This window comes from Oncorhynchus masou, chromosome 16 (genome assembly GCF_036934945.1).
Source record: "Oncorhynchus masou masou isolate Uvic2021 chromosome 16, UVic_Omas_1.1, whole genome shotgun sequence".
Lineage (NCBI taxonomy): Eukaryota > Metazoa > Chordata > Actinopteri > Salmoniformes > Salmonidae > Oncorhynchus > Oncorhynchus masou.
The window spans coordinates 24757905-24780757 of NC_088227.1; the positions used below are offsets into that span (position 1 = coordinate 24757905).

Genomic DNA, 22853 nt, shown 5'->3' on the forward strand with positions numbered 1-22853 from the left:
GAAGATTGTTTGATACGCTGACAAAGGAATTCTGGAAATAAAAAAATGAAAATAGTGTACTCTTTTCTATGAACCTTTTCATCATGCTAGTTGAACATGATAACCTTAATAATATGTCTAGAATTGGTACCTTGGTCAAATACTAGAAATCGCTTTCTTTCACGTTCTTGTGTTAGAAGACAAGGGAGACGGTATGACCAGATGTCTCTAAAATATGTAGCATGACTAACATTAACTACATCCATTTAATTGTGGGGAAATATTTTTGGGACTCTTTGACATATAAACATCAACTCATTACTTAATCATAAACATAAGATATAAGACAGACTGCTTACCTGCTCACGATGTAGCTGTGAGCTCTGTGGAGGAGACCGTTTCAATCTCCCTCACTGCCTCCTCGATCACCTCGATCACCTGCGCCATCACCTCCACACGCTTCACTGGCGTCGCCTTCTCTGCCCCTGCCTCCGCTGGTCTGGCAACTGTCACAGCCATGGCGATGGCAACCTCCTCATCCACGATGTTAGCAGGGGCCTCTTGGCTGGCAGTCACAGCTGGGGTGTCTGGTGTGGATTCAGGGGCTGGCGTGACTTCTTTAGCCAGGGCTTCCTTTGTCTCTGGTGCGCTTACAATGGCATCGATTTCCACCACCTCCTCCATCTGGATTTCCTTTGCTTCCTTCTCTTCAACGATCTGTGCCACTTGATTGACCACCTGTACTGTATGTGGGCCCACAACCTCAGCAGTCGTCTCCTTTGGCTGGGGTGGGGCTTTCGGTGTCTCTGTGGGCCCCTCTGGTACTGGGGTCTCTTCTGTCACCACCGCCGCTTCTGACATCTCATCAGCTGCCTCTGGAACGGGAACCTCTGCTATCCCTTCCTGAACCAGCTTGATTACCTCAGCTTGTAGAACTTCCTGAACCTCTACTGCCTCTACATTGCTCTTTACCCTTTGGATCTCCTCCTCTGCCTTTCCATCTGACTCACTCTCTGTCTGTTCCACCTTTACTACAACTTCAACCTCTACAACTTTCTCCTCACTTATGTTGACCTCAACTGCTTGCTTTAATTCCACTTCCTGTTTTATCTCCTCAACTCCCTCTTTGACAACATCCTCCGCCTCCTTGTTAACCTCTTCCACGATACTCTCTGTGATTTCAACTATGACTGGAATTGTCTCAATGACCTGAACGGCCTCGTGAACTTCCTTTGGTGGTTTTTCAGCCTCGGCTTGTGCCTCTGGAGCAGCAGGCTCCTCTGCAGGAGTTTCTGGTGCTGGTGCTTTAACTTGGACTACAGGAGTTTCAGCAATGACAGGTTTCTCCTCTGCTATTTGTTCAATCTCTTTCTCTATCATTGCTACTGCCTGGACTGGTAGTGTGTCTTCAGGTGTCTTCACAGTGGCAGTGACGCAGGCAGGTGCTTCGGGTTCAGCCTCTGCTTCAGACACTTTCTCCACAGCGTTCAGGATGACCACCTGAGCAATGACCAAGCCCGTCTCCTCCATGGCCTCTGCCTCCTTCGTCTCCTCGGCCTCTGTGACACCAACCTCAGTCACTTTCACTTGGATTTGGTAATCACCAGCAGGCTCTGCAACTGCCACTGAGAATGTTTCCACCGCCATGGCCTCCGGGACCTCCACTTGCTGGGTTTTCACGGACGGTGGGCTGATTAGGCACACAGTCTCCTTGACAATGATGAACTCTTCAGCAGGGGCTACAACAGCAATGGCTGCCTCGCACACCTCAGTAACTGTGGCCAGATCGAAGTCAGTTAGCGAGGTAGCCATTTCTCTTGTGACGGGCTCATTCACCTCCTCTACAGGAGCGATGTCTTTGATGGCAGCTGTCTCTTCCACCTCCATCTCCTCACTTTTGACCTCAACGACAGGTGCCTCAGAGATCTCCACAATGTCAGCGGCAATGGATTCTTCGACAGTTGGTGTGATGGGGTCCACCAGCTCCACTCTGGGAGTGTTCTCAGTCACTACGGGGGCCTCGATGATTTCAGCCTCCATCTGGATATCATTGATCACGGCTAGCTTTTCAACTTCAGGCTCTTTGCCCTCAGTGGCTATCTCAGGCTCTGGGATATCTTCAATAGTCTTCTCTAGGGAGGCCTCCAGGAATGTGCTGTCGACCTGCTCCACTTGAGCCTCAAACATTGGCTCTTCAATAGAATCAGCCACCTCAGTTGGATCAGCCTTGTCCTCCACTGGCAACTCAGCAGACAGAGCATCGCTGATCTCAGCTAGACACTCCACGGTGGGAATCACAGGCTTCTCCACTGCCACCTTGGCAATCTCCTTGGTGCCCAGGCCAGTGCAGATGGCGGTGGCCTCAGTTTCTTTATGCACCATCAAGACAACCTTTGATTCGCTCTCGGTGAACTCAATCGGCGGTGTGGGCTCTGGGATGGACGCAACATTCTCCAGTTGGACCTCTGTGATTTCTACGGAAGTCAGGCTTGGGAGCTCATTGACCAGCTCCACAGCCTCCTGCAGGACCTCCAGAGACTCTGGCTCAGGCTCATAGGGCACAGGGGTGGTTTCTCCAGACATGTCTGGAATCATCTTTGTAGTCACCTCGGCAACAGACAGCTCAGGCTCCTGCTCCAGGCATGTGACCGCCTCTGAGGTCTGCTCTACAATGTCCTCGGCGAGAGTGGTGTCAGCAGACTTTGGGGTGGCGGCACCCTCTTCTGGGATGTCGCTCAGCTGATCGTGTGGAATCTCCTGGAGGTCTTCCACAACAGCCGTGGCTGAGATCCAAGAGGGGGATCTCTCTTCGGTGGAGGATTGAGCCTGAGTGATTGGTGCTGCCTCCTTAGCATCCACTGTCTCCACTGTCATTTCAAATTCAGCCTCTTCCTTAGTCTTGGCATGCTCGTTGTCATATTCTGAGAGGGGGACCACGGCTGGTGTGTCAGAGTCTTCCTCGCCAGACCCCAGATCGGAGGAAAGCTGCTTCTTCTTTCTACGTCCAGGGATGAGTTTCCTCAGAGAGAATGAGGAATCTTCTTTTGAGATTTCACTGTCTGAGACAACCGGTTCGGCACCGGACTCATCTGTCTTATCCTCGGCTTTGGGCTTCTTCCTATGGGTGACGAGGCGCTTGAGAGTATCCCAGGTGGACTCTCCTGCAGCGGGGCTAGTGGATGGTTCGGGAGACGACACCGTGTTTTCCTGATCAGCCTCTCTGGAACTTCCAAGAGGAGACTCTGTGGTCTTAGCCAGTTCTTCTCCAGCTTGTGGCGCCTCCTCTTCGATTTTGGTCTCCTCGTCTTCAGAGTCAGAGGTCTTCCTGGTCCTTTTCTTATTGCCGCCCATACACATAAGGGCCTCCCATGAGACTGAGGTGTCCATCTTCATCCTTTTGGACTCCTCGGTGCTGCCCTCCAGCTTTTCAGTGGCTTCGGTTTTTGGGTCCTCCTCAGTGGATTCCGGCTCCTTCTCTTTCTCCACAAACACGGCACTCTCAGTGGAGGACAGGGTGCCCGACTTGGCTTTCTCACCAGTTGCCTCGTCCTCACTCTCAGAGGGCCTCTTGATGCGTTTCTTGGGCGTCACCATCTTCTTGAAGGAGGACCAGGGCATGATACCTTCTTTCTTCTTCCCTTCATCTGAGCTGGTTACCTCCCCATCAGCCTCTTGGCTGACCTCAGCTTGAGCGGTTTCTACCCCGATGGCATGCTCACCAGACTCCTCTGGAGACGAGGCCCCACTGTCGGGTTTCTGGACCTCTGCTGAATCTGTGGAGGTTTGGAGTTCAGCTGCCTGTTCCTCAGACTCGGTCAGCTTGGCCTCTGCGTCTTTCTTGTCTTTCTTATGTTTCTTGGTAGAGAGCTTCTTCAGGCCGGCCCCAGTGAAGAGCTTTTTCAGTGGGCTTCCCTGGGCCTTGACCTTCTCCTGGGATGATAGCAGCTCAGCCTCGGTGGTGACCTCGACTGGGGCGTTGTCTGCTTCCACAGCCTCTTCAACTTTCTCTTCCGCTGGTTTGGCATTGTCAGAAATACCGGATTCTGACATTTCTACTGCCACCTCGGCTTGGACCTCCTCTTTGATCTCTTTGACAGGTGCTTCCACTGTCTCAGTTTCTGTGGAATAATCAGGCTTAGCCTCCTCTGGTGTTGTCACTGGTTCCACCTCCTTCACCTCTCCCTCCACCTCTTCTTTTACTTTCTCTCCATCCTCCTCCACCACAGCCTCTGCTGTTTCCTCTCCCTCCTTTATCTCCTCCCCGGCAGCTTTCTCTTTTGGTTCCTCCTCTTTGGGCTTCTTGATGCTTGCCTTCTTGCGCAGATTGAAGAAGATTCCCTGTGTAAAGAACCTTCTGAAGGGGGACTGAGTGGTCTCCTGGCCAGGTGGGTTAGTTGCAGCTGGGTCCTCAGGGTCTTTCTCTGTAGCTTCCACCTCAGCTCCCTCTGCAGTCTCGTCTCTGACTGCCTCTGCAGCCTCTCCATCCACGGTCTCAGATGGGGCATCCACTGGAGTGGCGTCAGTCTCGATGGTGGAGGTATCTGGTTCAGTTGCCTTCTCCTTCTCAGATTTGACCTCCTCCTCTGCAGTGGTGGCTTCCTCCTTAGTCTCCTCAGACCCGCTGGTCTCTCCTTCCTCCACGTCCTTGTCCTTCACCGTCAGCAGCTGCACCGGCTCCGTCTTCTCATTCTTGTCCTTCTTCACAGTGAACTTGAAGCCAACGAACTTAAAGATCTTTTTGAAGCCCACCTCATTGGCTTCGCCTGGTTTCTCCTCGACCTCCTTCTCCTCTGCAGAGGTGATGTTGTTTGTGTCAGGTGACTCATTCTCATCCTTCTCTCCGTTCACCTGAGGGGGCACCTCAGCCTGGAGGGAGTCCATTGTTTCAGGAACCTCCTCCTTCTGAGACGCGGACACGGCATCAACTGAAATGACAGAGAGATAAAAAGTAAGGTAATATACCCATTCCCACAAACAACAACCGATAGACTCGTTCTCTCACACAGGCACATAGGGGGAGCCAGACCAGAGACAAGACTGTATCAGGGCAAATGGAAAATGTGAGAAAACCATTTAAAAAAACTCAAATAGCATCTTCAACATCTGAAGATGACCTAAGCCACATCACAAAAGCAATAGCTGACCCCGAGTGGATTTAATCAAGCAGTATACAAGGACCAGAAATAAAGTTTGATCGTTGACACCAATCAACAACAATGAAATTAATTCCATTGCCAACGCTTGGACAAAGATCCAATCCCAAAATAAAGAAAGCTTACAGGCAAGGGTGTACAGATGTAGGATCATAATTTGATCACTCTTTTGTTGCTGAGAATTTCCACTTTGACATTTAAGACTTTATTTGCCCTCACAAAAAATGTATCAACCCCTATAAAAATGTCCATTAATTATAATCCACATAATTCACATTTCCTGTTGCTGCAGGATTAGCTAACTAATAAGCTAACTAGTCATGACTTTTTTTAAAGATCCTACATCCATATTGCAACCCCCCCAGCTGTGTTGCTTTTCCCAAAACTATAGCTATCACCTCCTTATCCACTCTCATGCATCTACTGTAAGAACAAGTTTCTCTATTTGACAGAAAGAAGACGCAACTGTTGAAGTGACAGGTGAGAGAAACAGAACACACACACACTCTCACTCTCACACACACACACACACACACACACACACACACACACACACACACACACACACACACACACACACACACACACACACACACACACACACACACACACACACACACACTGCCTGACATTTCTGCGATATCTATCTGTGTTTTGACAGGAGTGGGTGGAGGTAGTGGGCTGGGGTTGGGCTTAGTTCACAGGCCATTTAGACTTCCGAGGCCTCCTTTCCTCTAGCATCCCACGACAAGCAGGGGAAATCTCACATCTGTTGCTGGGAGTCTTTTCTCTGGGGGTCCTCAGACTAGGGCTTTCAAAACAAATTCGCAGCATTTTTTTCATACATAGATCTCAATTCACCTAGATACACACCAAGGCTGGGAGACACACGCAGTCTTTTAACCAGGCAAACATGCTCATATTCTCATAGTGACCCCCCCCCCCTCTCCTCTGACTGACAGATAAAACCACTCACACCAGTATGTGCACCATGCACACACACACATTTCCACACACATACACACATTTCCACACAACAAACACACATTTCCACACACATACACACATTTCCACACAACAAACACACATTTCCACACACACAATACACAGATAAAACAACAGTATGAGATTATACTTCAATATGAATAATTTTCCCTATGACAAATCTGATAATCCTATGTTTTTAGAGCCAACTAATTAATAGTCTTGCTCATAAATTTCTCTAAGAGAATGAAACAACGTGAGAAAAAAAGGTAATATATCAAAGGAAACTTTAAACCAAGACACAAGCCGTTGGAGCATAATGTGCACTATAGAAACATTAGCAGTGAAGATGATGCTCCTCTCGTCTTGTCCATGAATAAGATACAGTTCTGGCATTTGGCCAGAGTTTATCTCTCTAATCTGTTCACTTCCTGTTGTTACATTACAGTGGTGGAGCTTCACATGTTGGACTGACATTCCTGGAATATCACTGCTCTAAGAAAAAAGTTGCCTTCATTCATTGGCTAAAAAAACAATTTTGACCAACATAACCACGAGTATAAAAAAACATTCACCAAATTTCACATCAACTCAATCTAAATCTGTGTAATATACATTCTACTCATTTGGGGCTTTTGTGAGAGTGAGGCATACAACATCTATTTTGGACATATGGGTTTGACGTGAGGAATGTGAGCTATGCGAGTCACCCGGAGTTAAATGATTTTAGAATGCTGTGAATATAAACTGGTCTACAGCAGCCATCCACTTCCCATTGAAAAATACTATTTTTGTACCCAATACTTGGTTTCAGCTGTATGTGGTATATGTTACTATGGGCCTATCCCCCACCCAACAAAGATATCCCTCTAACCTGAATTCCATCACACACAGATAAATGAAGACTGCATTGTTTGCATCATTTTTCTCTTTTTGGTCTTTGGCAAGGCTTTCTTGGGCTGTTCGTGCACACACAAAATTAAGTCTACGCCCCTTCGTCTGTCATTTGTCAACAGTAGAGATTCTTCAATAAAGTTGCTGTTGTCATTCAACGATAATACATATTTTTTTACTTGATAAATACACCAAACATTTTAGTACATTTGAGCGACTAAGATTTCCCCGGGAAAAAAACATCAAAAGTAATGACTTTCTTAAATGTATTCTGGCTAAGGCGTCTCACGATGGACAAACAGAACTATTGTCGTTTTTTTTTTTTTTTTTTTTTTTTTTTTTTTTTTTCAAGCGAAGGTCTTGTAAAAAAGAGAATGTGAGCACACTCGTTCGGTTCGCCTAACCGATTCCGGGTAGGCGCCAGCCGAAACGAAGCCTGAGGGGGTGGGGGTTGAGGGGGGGGCAGGTGTTAAATAATGGGGTTGTAGATGGGAATGGGAGGGGGGGTTGGAGAGCTCTCTCTCACATAGCTGTTATTGTTAGGGCAGTTGTTACATTGTCATGCCATTCCATTGTTAGGGAATGTCAAGACCATAAACAACATGCAAACAAACCCAACCCCTGATGTAAAGGCCCAAGTGATCCCAGAATTTGGAAATACAGTTTAGAACTGTATCTCAGTCCTAAACCAATGTGTATAAGTCAATCGGTCAGCCATATGAATAAACAAAAATGTTTCTGTCCAAGACACAATTATACTGTGAAACAGAGTCAATCCTTAGTGAGGCTGTACTAAGCCATGTGTATCTAGAGCGATAACAAAACACAGGAACCATGATGATTTAACAGAGTACCGGCTTCTTCAGGTATGTTTGATCTTTGTTTTATGGCCAACTTTTTACAGGCATAGCACCATTAACAGGGTCGCTCCTACGGCTGGTTAGGGAAGAGGGGAAAGAGGAGTCAGGGGTTATTAGAGTACAGAGGGTGAGGATAAGGGGGAGGGTACATGAAAAGGTGGAATGAGTGAGGGTCAGTTCTGACTGGTACCAGAGGAAAGTGAGGGCCCGGGGCGAGGAGTAGGCGGGGGTGAGTGTAGACGGGTGAGGAGAGAGACAATGGGGTGAGGGTAGAGGAGGAGAGAGAAGAGGGGGTGAGGGTAGAATGATGCCTGAGGGCCCAGTCAGAGGGTGTTACAGATCTCTGACACACTATCATAGTTGAAATGACTTATTATTTTAGCTAGCTGTGTGTGTGTGTGTTAAGACTATGCACAGATTAAATTCCATGTAAATCTATCATTATTCCCTAGCGTCTCCAAAGAGATGTGAAATTTGATAGTCTCTGTTGTGGCTGTAGTAGATATCTGGCTCTTTGTGTGTAAATGGGGGTTGTTGGGATGCTTGGGGGCGTTTCCATCTCCACTCATGCTGGAGTGGCGGCTTTTGGGGGAGGTGGTGTCAGTTGGGTGGCGTCCTGCTATTCTATCCAGACAGTATTTGCAAACTTTGCCAAACAAACATATGCAAATCCCTGCTCTAATTACTGTAGTCTGCTGTGGGAAACAAAGTGAACAAAAAGAGTCAGTTAAACAGAGAGAACCCCCATGAAGTCTGGCCCAGCCTACCCCTCCCCTCCTCCATCTCTTCTCCTCTCTCCCCCACTATTATAGGTGTGGCCCCACTGTCTCGGAAGGCTTCTCTCCAGCCGCTAGAGGTCACAATCAGCACTGGGGAACAAACAACCGTTATCCAACCATTTGGCCTCTTCTATTATCTGATCCATCTAAAGACAACAGTTTATGACTATATATGAGCTCACACCCTAAGCATACAACCCAACTAATCCTATATAGTCCATTAGTTACACTTAGAAATAGAGAGCAGGCATATCACTATATAAGCACTGGTTATTTCTGGCATTCCCTATTCGGATGCAGAGAAAGCCAACTTCTGCTCTCACACATAAAGCAGAGAATAGCAACCAAGCCCCTTTAAACTATCACTTTGAGTTACAAAGGTTATAGGATATCTCTCTCTCTGCATAATCAATCCCATACGTCCCCTACCCTTCCCACCCCTCCCTACCCATTCTCAGTGGCCAAGCAGTATCACCCCACTGGGAGAAGAGAACCATTTTAAACTAATTGAAATACTTACCAAGAATGAGGGTGTGCAGGGCTGGGACTCTAAGAACCAGATGAGACCTTGGCTTAAAACGGGCTTTGAAGCATTTGAACATAAATATAATCCAATAATTATACCTGGCAGTTGTCGAAGTGCGAAATTGCTGTTTCATGGTGGAAGCTACTAGGCAGTTGTAATGATCTATGGAATGTATACAATAGGAGGTTCAGGGAAGCAGGGCTGGCAGAGCTAGAGTATCGTATACCATGACTGGTCTTGGCTACAACTGTAGTAGAGTTACATCAGCGAGAGGGGAAGACGCTCTCTAAGAATGACCCACAGCCCAGTCACCAATCTGAAACAGATTCCAATACCAATCTAACGTCATGAGAGATACCTGGATATACCCACGTATCTGAGTGAGCCAGGTTCACCAAGTATTTGCATACTTCCAAACCACACAACGTTGGGAGAAAAAAAATGATACAAACTCAACAATGGTGCTTTTTTAAAATCCCAAACATAAGAGTTCAAATCAAAGTCTGCGACCATGTAGTTAGTTAAAGAGACCAGGCGAGGACAGCCTCAACCCACAATACCAACCACACCCTCAAGACAGCAATGCCCCTGGCTACACTTGGTCGCCGAAGGAGAAACTAGGGTTTAACCCCTTCATGTTATGCTAATTACATTACTAAATAACTGTCTGGAAGGGATTGTAAAACGATATACCACTACTTAAAGAGCATGGAGTCTCCCTAATAGAAACTAAAAAGAGAATTAAAGTTACTCAGTCATGAAAGTTCACGTTACATCAAATTAAAGTAAGTTAAACAACATTATGCTCAACTTCTCAATGACATTTGACACAGTGAGATCATAACTGAACAGGAAATAAGTTTAATCTTACCTGTGAGAGTTATCGTCCCAAGCATTTGTAAAACTTCTTTTAGAATTATTTTTACAAAAATAGTAAATAAAAAATACTCTTTAAGAACTGCGGTTGTAAAAAAAAAAGCGCTGACGTTTATCTCTCCTTCTTTCTCTCTCTTTCTGACAGTAAAGTCTGTGGGGTTTCAGTTTCTAACAGTGTTTCCTCCTAAGTCTGAGGGCAGGAGCAGCCTCTTCTCTAGAGGGTCTCTGTTAGTCTGAAGGTAGAAGCTAGAGCTACACACACATTTCAACAGATGCTCCTGACCGACACACATGTCATGTAAGGACCACCCCCATCTCCCCTTCCTCCCCCTTGCTCTCTTTTCTTCAGCTGTTCTGAATGATTTAGCCTTTTCCTCCTCTCTCCTCCCCTGTCTCCCTTCAGCGGCCATCCAGAATGACAGTGCTTGTCATGTGATCTTTCAGGGAAGCGTACCCCCCCACTCCCCCCAACCTCTCCTCTCTCCCCCGTTACACCCCCCTCCTCCCCACCTCATTGTGTGTGTTAAGACCCCATGCAGCCTGGAAGTCCTGCTTAGGTAAGGAGTGTAAGGGGAGAGGGGTATAGGGGAGTGTAGCTCTGGGTAATGCCTTATTAAAGACAGATCTTTTGGGGAGGGGGTCTTTCTACAACACCCCTCACCCCTTTCTTCCCCATTCAGTCTCTCCCCTTGCACCCGTTAATACACAGTTCCCCCAGACTTTAGAAAAGCAAATGGCAATGTGTCTGAGGCCCCTCTCTTTTCACTCCCTCCCTTCCTCTGGAGAGTCGGCATCTCACTGCTCCATATCTATGTCACCAGTCATGAAGGAATGTTGACAGAGTCATGCCGCTAAGGCAGTTCAGAGGCCTCAAACTCTTTGGAGTTCCTTGCGAAAGCAGGTTTCTATATTAGCAATGGAAGTAAGTCGTATGGAGTCAATGAGCCTTAACAACAACTTAAAGACACCAGCACCACAAATATACGTCATTACTGATCCACACACTTCCAAACAATGACCATGAATGAGGTCCATTTGAGGTTGTTTCAGCCAGTTTGTTTAGAGGAACGAAATCATTGGGGAGGTTGACCACAAGTTGCTGCCTGTCCCTATGAATGTTAATGGCCCATTCTCATTAAAGGCAAATAGGCAACGCAGAGTAGACCATCTAATTCAGCTTTTGTCTGTGGGTTTGTGTGGACTCTTTGAGGAATGCTGCTAATTCTTCAGGTAAATACCGCATATCAGATTCCTCAAACCTCTACATTGACCTGACGGAATGTGTGAATTCCATGTGGAATGTTCCCAAATGGGAGTTAACGTCTCTAATCAAGTAGTGTCTGGATCGAACACACACACAGACACACACCCGCACGCACGCAAACACACACACACACACACACACACACACACACACACACACACACACACACACACACACACACACACACACACACACACACACGCACACACACACACACACACACACCCTTCATAAGCAATAATTATCCAGAAACTAACAATAAAACAATCAATATTAAATATAAAATCTAACAATCAACATTAAGTCAAGTATTGCTGTGTGATTTATTAGTGAGTGTATACTTTGAACTCAAAATCAGAGGCCCCACCCTTTTCTAATGCTACAAATAAGATGGTTAAGAGCAGTAAATCCAGACACTACATCCACAGACCAGACCTCAGATGTATCAGAGGAACAGAAAAGTTGTTGCGGTGCAAATACACACAGGGTCAAGTAGAAGACAGTGAAAAAGTCCAACTCAATTCAGATTTGTTTTCGCATCGTTCAACACTTCCTGTTTGTCATTCACTTGAGAAAGAAATTAAATGAAAGAGAGAAATGGTTCCCATCCGAGATGAGAGGAACCCCGCAGGGAGGAGGGGGACACTGACCCTGACACTCACAGATCTTTCTCTATTTCGGAGAGGTACAGGCATTGCCTTTCTCAGTGAAAATAGCCTGAAGGTTAACCACAGCTTACTACTGTAACTATTTTCTTATAGTACTTTAACTGAAGTACAAGAGCAAAAGTGTCCTAAATAGATGTTATGTAAAAGTCAGTGTGTCGTTTTTTTTACACAATCATAAACATACTTGCTAATGTAGTTAAAGAGGAGTCTCTCAATGAATGAGGTTACCATTGAGTAACTCGAGTTTACACACAGCTATACCCACAGTTATTAAATCGGTGGTGCCAACATTCATTCACCACGAATGTGGCTGTGATGACACACCACTGTGGCCCGCAGTTATTACAGTGACTAAGTAGAAAGTGTGTATGTCTCTCGACACCCTACTGTACTGTATTACTACGGTATGATAGTGGTGTTAATATGCTGAGTGGACAGTGAGTCAGGGAGAGAGGAATGTTACTCTGTGTGATGATGAGAAGAATACCTCGGATGGGGCGGCTCGTCCTCTACCTCTTCCTTTCCCCCCGTGTGGACCGGTACTTCCGCTCTTTGTGTGAGTCACCATCACCATCACATTCCTCGACTTCCATACATACTCAACCACTCACACACACAATCACGCATAGATGAATTGGATCGAGTTTAGTGTAATATAGTGTAGAATAAGGAATCCATTCAATGACATTCCATAGCATAGTCATTTTATTATGTTGTCTAGATGACTGAGTTGTTTGGAGTAGGAAGATGAAAACACGAAGCCTGTGGGTTTAGCCCTCCTCAGAATGACGATATGTGTTGTGTTTACTAGGAAAAAGCGTCAATATAATGACCATATCATTACAATAAGCCTATGAAATGTTCATAGCATTGCTATAACAAATCACATGAAATACTAGTTATTTAACTACTGTTGAAGCCATGGCATGTAATTGCTGAGCCGTAGATCACCAGAACATAGATATTTTGGCTCCACCAAGGCTGATACCAGTGACATCCCATGTGGTGTCTCTCTTGTGTGTTTTGTCCTATATTTTAATTACATGTTTTATTTTTAATCCCGGCCCCTGTCCCCACAGGAGGCCTTTTGGAAATGCCGTCATTATAAATATAAACTTGTTATTAACAGACTTGCCTAGTTAAATAAAGGTTCAATAATAAATAAACAACAAAAATCTCCAGCATAAAAAAGACAGGCCTTAAATTCCTCCTCCAGTCTCCTTTTCACATCATGTAACACCTGGTTTACTTAACAAAGGTACATCTCAATAGGTGGTACAGGTCAGACAAGACATGGCACAAGTAGGGGGGGGGTGTTCCTCTTTTGTTCTCTATTGCTACTCTATTGTTCCTCAAGCAAGGGGGAGACTGATGACATCACATTTGACAATCAGACCAACTCCTTGACTGCCCTACTCCGCAGTTGTGTCTAAAAAACACTATTTTGCGTAAAACATATATATTTTGACCCTTTAGTGTGTGTACTTTACTGTAATTATACCTGGAATATCGCTTTTCAACAGTAAAAGTTGTTTTTTTAATCACTGGAGGACATCATTAAGTTAATGGTGAAATGTTGAGGTAGGGACTTTAACACAAGAGGGTGGGGAGACGGGGTTGGGTGGAGAGAGGCTTAGAGCAATACAGTGTTACATCACGGCAGGGTCGCCACACCCCTTCTTTCTACTCTACTAATTCCTGGAGCCGGACCGGGAGGATGATGTTGAAATAATTGGAGGAAAAGGAAATGAGGGCTGTGTGAACGTATCTGGCCTAGATCGGAGAAGCTGATTCTCTCTGCAGTCTACATCACCCCCTTTCCTCTTCTCTTTTATCTCTCTTTATCTACTTTTAACACACCGTGTCTTTCCTGTATCGAGATCTATCCATCTCACTCAAGTGTTCTTTAATCCATCTCTTCTTCCCTCTTTTCCTCTCCATCGTTTCTCTCCCCCTCTGTGTGTGAGCCAGGGGGACGGATAACAATGCCGAACAGGAAACCCAGTCGATCCTTGACATCACCTCTTCCTTTTCCACTGCCTGTTTCCTCGAGTCACAATTCTCCGCTCTACACATTCTGTCCCATAACCCTGACGCCATCTCACTTCTGGTAACAATCGAGAGTGACTGCATGTGTACTGTATGTGTGGGTTGTGGGGGGAAAAGGGTGTGACACAGCTGTCCCATGAGCTATACTCTGTCACGGTAATGACGTCTTGATTTTGGGGCATATCAGAACCATCTTCTCGCCTTGTTTAGCAGTGAACAATAGTTTGGTTTATTGGAACAGTCGAAGCTCAACTTCTTTGCAGAGATGGATGGAGGGAGTTGGTACCATACAATCAAACAGGCAAGCAGGGTTGGGTTTTCTCCAGCATTATGATATCATCAGGCACAACTCTAAGCAATCTGACAGTCTCAGGACTTGACTTACTTGACTTATTCAGTTGAACTCCTAGTTGACAGTCTGAGGAGTATTCATAACTACTTATGCCTGACTATGCCTCTATTGAAGTTTCTTTAAAAAATGTGTGTACTTTTAACCCTTTTTTTGTGATATCTAAGAGGTAGTTACAGTCTTGTCCCATCGCTGCACGCTGCAACTCCCGTACGGACTCGGGAGAGGCGAAGGTCGAGAGCCATGCGTCCTCCGAAACACGACCCGGCCAAGCCACACTGCTTCTTGACACACTGCTCGCTTAACCCGGAAGCCGGCCGCACCAATGTGTCGGAGGAAACACTGTAAAGCTGGCGACCGTAGTCAGCGTGCATGCACCCAGCCCGCCACAAGGAGTCACTAGAGCGCGATGGGATAAGGATATCCCGGCTTGACAAACTCTCCCCTAACCTCTGACAAAGCTGGGCCAGTTGTGCGCCACCTCGTGGGCCTCCCAGTTGCAGCCACTCGGGAGGCTCTCTATTGAACTTTCTCTGTAATGACAAGACATCTGGGCTCGGTCAACATACTTTCATTGTAATGAATCATCTCCAATTGACCTCCCTGTTACAGAATTAGCAGTACATTGTACAAACGACTCCAGAGAACCGGTGTCCTCCATAATAAAAGGTTTCCAAGAATCAGTCTTTAAATCAAGCTTTAGAAAATAATGCTAAATCCAATGGTTGAGATCAATGGACCTGTCATGCTTGACTTGGATTGTATTTCACTAAGCAAAATTCCACTTAACAAGTTAGTCTTACTAAATAAGTTAGTCTTACTAAACAAGTTAGCAACTCTGTTCGCGACTCAGTTGGATGTTTTGATGTATAGAAATACAGTGGGGCAAAAAAGTATTTAGTCAGCCACCAATTGTGCAGGTTCTCCCACTTAAAAAGATGAGAGAGGCCTGTAATTTTCATCATAGGTACACTTCAACTATGACAGACAAGAGAGTATTTGCATGATCCAGAAGAAGATTGGGAGAATGTCATATGGTCAGATGAAACCAAAATATAACTTTTTGGTAAAAACTCAACTCATCGTGTTTGGAGGACAAAGAATGCTGAATTGCATCCAAAGAACACCATACATACTGTGAGGTATGGGGGTGGAAACATCATGCTTTGGGGCTGTTTTTCTGCAAAGGGACAAGGACGACTGATCCGTGTAAAGGAAAGAATGAATGGGGCCATGTATCGTGAGATTTTGAGTGAAAACCTCCTTCCATCATCTTTGGAGGGAGTTGAAAGTCCGTGTTGCCCAGCAACAGCCCCAAAACATCATTGCTCTAGAGGAGATCTGCATGGAGGAATGGGCCAAAATACCAGCAACAGTGTGTGAAAACCTTGTGAAGACTTACAGAAAACGTTTGACCTCTGTCATTGTCAACAAAGGGTATATAACAAAGTATTGAGATAAACTTTTGTTATTGACCAAATACTTATTTTCCACCATAATTTGCAAATAAACTCATTAAAAATCCTACAATGTGATTTTCTGGATTTTTTTCTCATTTTGTCTGTCATAGTTGAAGTGTACCTATGATGAAAATTACAGGCCTCTCTCATCTTTTTAAGTGGGAGAACTTGCACAATTGGTGGCTGACTAAATACTTTTTGCCACACTGTATACTGTGTGTGTTAAAGTTGTGTTTCTGTTCATATTAAACATTGTTAAGTATGTATCCCACCCAGACTGGTAGAAAGTGTTAGCCATGTGAAGAGGCCAGGGGTTGATGGGGTGTGGTGGGGTGGTCCTTTGCCCAGTCCCAAATCTCTTTCAGACACCCTGAAAGTGCTCCATTCATGGGAGCAAAGAGAACCATTCTCCATCTCCTTTCTGACATCTCTCTCTTTGGGCACTTTACCATTCTTACTCTACCGTCTTTCTGTGCCTGAGTTAGAGATTGAGAGGGGGAGGTAAGAGCAAGAGAAGGGGAGGTTAGAGGGAAAGAGGGGGAGGTTAGAGGGAGAGAGGGGAGGTTAGAGGGAAAGAGGGGGAGGTTAGAGGGAGAGGGAGGGAGGTTAGAGGGAGAGAGGGGAGGTTAGAGGGAAAGAGGGGGAGGTTAGAGGGAGACAGAGGGAGGTTAGAGGGAAAGAGAGGGAGGTTAGAGGGAAAGAGGGGGAGGTTAGAGGGAGAGAGGGGAGGTTAGAGGGAAAGAGAGGGGAGGTTAGAGGGAGAGAGTGGAGGTTAGAGGGAGGGGGAGGTCAAAGGGATAGAGGGTGAGGTTAGAGGGAAAGAGGGGTAGGTTAGAAGGAGAGAGAGGGAGGTGAGAGGGAGAGACGACAAGGTTAGGGGGAGGTTAGAGGGAGAGACGACGAGGTTAGGGGGAGAGAGGGGGAGGTTAGAGGGAGAGAGGGGAGGTTAGAGGGAGAGACAATGAGGTTAGAGGGGGATGAGAGAAGGGGAGGTTAGAGGGAGAGAGGGGGAGGATGGAGGGGGAGGTTAGAGGGAGAGAGGGGTGGTTAGAGGTAGAGAGAGGGAGGTTCGAGGGAGAGAGGGGGAGGTTAGAGGGAGGCGGAGGTTAGAGGGAGAGATGACGAGGTTAGAGGGGGAGGAGAGAGGGGGAGGTTAGAGGGAGAGAGGGGGAGGAGAGAGGGGGAGATTAGATGGAGAGAGGGGGAGGTTAGATGGAGAGAGGAGGAGGTTAGAGGGAGAGAGGAGGAGGTTAGAGGGAGAGAGGGGAGGTTAGAGGGAGAGACGACGAGGTTAGGGGGAGAGAAGGGGAGGAGAGAGGGAGAGAGAAGGAGGTTAGAGGGAGAGAGAGGGAGGTTAGAGGGAGAGAGGGGGAGGTAGAGGGAGAGGTTAGAGGTTCGAGGGAGGGAGGGGGAGGTTAGACGGAGAGAGGGGGCGGTCTTTAAAAAAAATGTGTTTCTTCCTCTGAAATACCAGCGCCTGGTTTTGAGATCGTGGATGGTAGGGGGCTCAGCCCCAGTGGTGTACTTTACTACCAACTATTGCGCCTTGTGGTCGGGTGCCTTGTGGTCGGGTGCCTTGCAGTTGCCGTACCAAGCGCTGATGCAGCCAGTCAAGATGCTCTCAATGGTGCAGCTGTAGAACTTTATAAGGATCTGAGGGTCTATGCCAAATCTTTTCAGCCTCCTGAGGGAGAAGAGGCGCTGTCGTGCCCTCTTCACAGTTGTGTGGGTGTGTGGGGACCATGTTAATTCCTTAGTGATGTAGACACCGAGGAACTTGAAACTCTCAACCCGCTCCAGTACAGTCCCGTCGATGTGGATGGGGGCGTGCTCGCCCCTCCGTTTCCTGTAGTCCACAATCAGTTCCTTTGCCTTGCTGACGTTGAGGAAGAGGTTGTTGTATTGACATCGCACTGCCAGGTCTCTGACCTCCTCTCTTTAGGCTGCCTCATCTTCGTTGGTGATCAGTCCTACCACCACCGTGTTGTCAGCAAACTTAATGATGGTGTTGGAGTTGTGCTTGGCCACGCAGTAGTGGGTTAACAGGGAGTACAGCTGGGGACTAAACACACACCCCTGAACCCCCCCCCCCCGTGTTGATGGTCAGCATGGCGGATGTATTGTTGCCTACCTTCTTGATATGCCACATCTGTCAGGTGGATGGATTATCTTGGCAAAGGAGAAATGCTCACTAACAGGGATGCAAACATTTTTCACAAATAATATTTTTGTGACTATGGAACATCCCAAAATCATGGGCATTAATATGGACTTGGTCCCCCCTTTGCTGCTATAACAGCCTCCAGTCTTCTGGGAAGGCTTTCCACTAGATGTTGGAACATTGCTGCTATAACAGCCTCCAGTCTTCTGGGAAGGCTTTCCACTAGATGTTGGAACATTGCTGCTATAACAGCCTCCAGTCTTCTGGGAAGGCTTTCCACTAGAAGTTGGAACATTGCTGCTATAACAGCCTCCAGTCTTCTGGGAAGGCTTTCCACTAGAAGTTGGAACATTGCTGCTATAACAGCCTCCAGTCTTCTGGGAAGGCTTTCCACTAGATGTTGGAACATTGCTGCTATAACAGCCTCCAGTCTTCTGGGAAGGCTTTCCACTAGAAGTTGGAACATTGCTGCTATAACAGCCTCCAGTCTTCTGGGAAGGCTTTCCACTAGAAGTTGGAACATTGCTGCTATAACAGCCTCCAGTCTTCTGGGAAGGCTTTCCACTAGAAGTTGGAACATTGCTGCTATAACAGCCTCCAGTCTTCTGGGAAGGCTCTCCACTAGATGTTGGAACATTGCTGCTATAACAGCCTCCAGTCTTCTGGGAAGGCTTTCCACTAGATGTTGGAACATTGCTGCTATAACAGCCTCCAGTCTTCTGGGAAGGCTCTCCACTAGATGTTGGAACATTGCTGCTATAACAGCCTCCAGTCTTCTGGGAAGGCTTTCCACTAGAAGTTGGAACATTGCTGCGGGGGACTTTCTTCCACTCAGCCACAAAAGCATCAGTGATGTTGGGCGATTAGGTCAGCAATCCAATTCATGTCTCTGTGCAGGCCAGTCAAATTCTTCCACGCTGATCTCGACTAATCATTTCTAATCATATCCCTACCGGCCAAACCCTCCCTAACCTGGACGACGCTAGGCCAATTGTGCGTCGCCCTACTGACCTCCCAGTCGCGGGCGGCTGCGACAGACCCTGGGTGCCAACCCAGAGTCTCTGGTGGCACAGCTAGCGCTGCGATGCAGTGCCATAGACCACTCCGCCACCCAGGTGGCCGGCCTTCTGTAAACTTGCCACAAAGTTGGAAGCACAGAATCGTCTAGAATGTCATTGTATGCTGTAGCGTTAAGATTTCCCTTCATTGGAACTAACGGGCCTAGCCCGAACCATGAACAACAGCCCAGACCATTATTCCTCATCCACCAAACTTTACAGTTGGCACTATGCATTGGGGCAGGTAGCGTTCTCCTGGCATCCGCCAAACCCAGATTAGTCCGTCAGATTGCCAGATGGTGAAGCATGATTCATCACTCCAGAGAACGTTTCCACTGCTCCAGAGTCCAATGGCGGCGAGCTTTACACCACTCCAGCCGACGCTTGGCGTTGCGCATGATGATTGATCTAAGGCTTGTGTGTGGCTGCTCAACCATAGAAACCCATTCCATGAAGCTCTCGATGAACAGTTCTTGTACTGACATTGCTTCCAGAGGCACTTTGGAACTTAGTGTTGTGATGTGAGTGTTGCAACCAAGGAAAGAAGATTTTTACGTGTTACACACTTCAGCACTCTGCGGTCCCGTTCTGTGAGCCAATGTTGTAGACGTTTCCACTTCACAATAGCAGCACTTACATTTGTCCGGGGCAGCTCTGGCAGGGCAGAAATTTGACAAACTGACTTTCTGGAAAGGTGGCATCCTATGACGATGCCACATTGAAAGTCACTGAAGTCTTCAGTCAGGTCATTCTACTGCCAATGTTTGTCTATGGAGATTACATGGCTGTGTGCTCGATTTTAGACACCTGGCAGCAATGACTGTGGCGGAAATAGCTGAACGCACTAATTTGAATGGGTGTCCACATACTTTTGTATATATAGTTTATTTTAAATGGGATTGAAAATTGTACCATTGATATTTCGAAATATCCCAGCAAAGGATATAAATGGTATATCCCCTAAACCTAATCTACAGTTTTGTAGTCTCTACACAGGTGACATGCTGCTAAAAATGAGGTAAAACGGATTTCAGTTCAGCTATGAAAGATGAAAACTCTCTTGTTAAATACTGTAATAAGGTCTACAGCTTATCACGAGGTATTCAAACTCAGGTGAGCAAAAACTCAAGACTTCCTTAACATTAGAGATCGCGCACCAGCTGTTTTTAACAAAAAGTGCCGTGCTTCACGGTTGGGATGGTGTTCTTCGGCTTGTAAGCCTCCCCTTTTTCCTCCAAACATAATGATGGTCATTATGGCCAAACAGTTCTATTTTTGTTTCATCAGACCAGAGGACATTTCTCCAAAAAGTACGATCTTTGTCCCCATGTGGAGTTGCAAACCGTAGTCTGGCTTTTTTAGGACGGTTTTGGAGCAGTGGCTTCTTCCTTGCTGAGCGGCCTTTCAGGTTATGTCGATATAGAACTCGTTTTACTGTGGATATAGATACTTTGTACCTGTTTCCTCCAGAATCTTCACAAGGTCCTTTGCTGTTGTTCTGGGATTGATTTGCACTTTTCGCACAAAAGTACGTTCATCTCTAGGAGACAGAACGCGACTCTTTCCTGAGCGGTATGACGGCTACGTGGTCCCATGGTGTTTATACTTGCGTACTATTGTTTGTACAGATGAACGTGGTACCTTCAGGCATTTGGAAGTTGCTCCCAAGGATGAACCAGACTTGTGGAGGTCTACAATTTTCTTTTCTGAGGTCTTGGCTGATTTCTTTTGATTTTCCCATGATGTCAAACAAAGAGGTACTGAGTTTGAAAGTAGGCCTTGAAATACATCCATAGGTACACCACCAATTGACTCAAATGATGTCAATTAGCCTATCAGAAGCTTCTAAAGCCATGGCATCAGTTTTTGGAATTTTCCAAGCTGTTTAAAGACACAGTGAACTTAGTGTATGTAAACTTCTGACCCCCTGGAATTGTGATACAGTGAATTATAAGTGAAATAATCTGTCTGTAATCATTGTTGGAAAAATTACTTGTGTCATGCACAAAGTAGATGTCGTAACCGACTTGCCAAAACTAGTTTGTTAACAAGAAATTTGTTGAGTGGTTGAAAAACGAGATTTAATGACTCCAACCTAAGTGTATGTAAACTTCCGACTTCAACTGCATATTCATGTCTTCGTTAAGCCACGACTCTGAGAAACATAGGATATCACAGTTTTTCAGGTCCTGTTGACAGGATAGTTTTGAACGGAGCTCCTACAGTTTGTTCTCCAGTGACGTCACGATCGTCAACAGAACAATGGCGGTGTATTTGTTCGCTGACATAGTCTTGTCAAAATGCCGCTCGCCTGCCTCTCTTTCTCAGCCTCTTCCTCTTTCGAGTCCCGGAGATCAGGGCCTGAACTGGAGTAAGCAGATCGTCCAGAGAAGAAATGTTCATCCAAAATTGGAGGTTAGTGAACGTTGTTCTGATGTCCAGAAGCTGTTTTCTGCCATAGGAAATGATGTCGGAGACATTATGTTTAAAAAAACAAAGCACATAAAATAGCCGAACTGGTCAGGAGCCTGTAAGCTGCTATCCAATGAACACCATCTTAAATCAGCTTAGGGCTAGGGAGGGTGGGTAGATAGGCTGCCCTGATGATGGGACAGATGAGAGAGGAGTAGTTTGGGAGACGAAGAAGGGCTGGGGGGGGGGGGTCTGAGAATAACTGGGGGGCCAATAGCCACAAGTGATGACTTCACTATATCTTAAAACGTCTAGAGGTCTCCAATGGATTTAAGCACACCGTCACATTCCAAAAGATTCTTCCTCTCTTTACATGTCCTTACCTTGCCGCCCACGGAATCCAGGCGTGGATCTCTATATCTAAGAACTCTAGAACTGCCTTAATGTTGCTGGACCCCAGGAAGATTAGCTGCTGCCTTTGGGATTCTTAATAAATACTAATACAAATGTTACGTGACAAATGACTGTGTAAAATGTACTGTGTAGATAAAGGGGTAATTGTGTAAAATGTACTGTGTAGATAAAGGGGTAATTGTGTAAAATGTACTGTGTAGATAAAGGGGTAATTGTGTAAAATGTACTGTGTAGATAAAGGGGTAATTGTGTAAAATGTACTGTGTAGATAAAGGGGTAATTGTGTAAAATGTACTGTGTAGATAAAGGGGTAATTGTGTAAAATGTACTGTGTAGATAAAGGGGTAATTGTGCAAAATGTACTGTGTAGATAAAGGGGTAATTCAGTTAGAGTCTGATGATCTCTGGGGACTTAAGAGCTGAAATGTTTGAACCCTGTATTCCTAATAGCTTCTTTCACTGGCTTTCTGTTGTAAGTCATCTTCAGAGCGGACATCTGTGAATACAGTGTTTGTACATATAATAGCACACAAACCAACACTGAATTCTCATCCAAAATCATGCGTGCAAACAGATGTTGGTGGAACAAAAGCCACTTAACTGAGAAAATTCTCACAAAAATGAGTTCCATCAATTGGAAAATAAGTGAAACAAACTGGCAAAATAACAACAGGAAAAGGCTGGATGCTGGTTTGCATGATTGCTGCTGTGTTAGCTAGTCGTAGTGTGCAGGGAGTTTGGAGGGAGCAGGGGTTGTATTGGCAGAGGAGAAGCATTGCTAAAGCAAGGGCCGAGGGGAGAGGTCCCTTCCAGAGGGGTGATGGAACGTTCTGGCAACGCTACTAACGTCCGTCCCACAGCACAGCAGCCGTTCCAGGCCATGCCTGACTGAGTCAATCCAGCTTGGAGGGGAACTACACACTCAGCACACACACACACACACACACACACACACACACACACACAC

General features: G+C 46.1%; 1 protein-coding gene across 2 annotated transcripts in view; it reads right to left on the bottom strand.

The window, feature by feature from the left end:
- akap12b (A kinase (PRKA) anchor protein 12b) overlaps positions 1 to 22853 on the bottom strand; it is a 72431-nt gene that overhangs the window by 3260 nt on the left and 46318 nt on the right. The window contains exons 1-2 of one of the 2 annotated variants that reach the window (XM_064991292.1): positions 10047 to 10334; positions 339 to 4904 (exon numbers count right to left, since the gene is read on the bottom strand). In XM_064991292.1, coding sequence (XP_064847364.1) covers positions 343 to 4904; positions 10047 to 10071 — 4587 coding nt within the window. In that variant the 5' untranslated portion in view covers positions 10072 to 10334 and the 3' untranslated portion in view covers positions 339 to 342. Of the gene's footprint in view, positions 1 to 338; positions 4905 to 10046; positions 10335 to 22853 lie in introns of those variants that run through there. The other variant, XM_064991289.1, reaches the window with a different exon arrangement.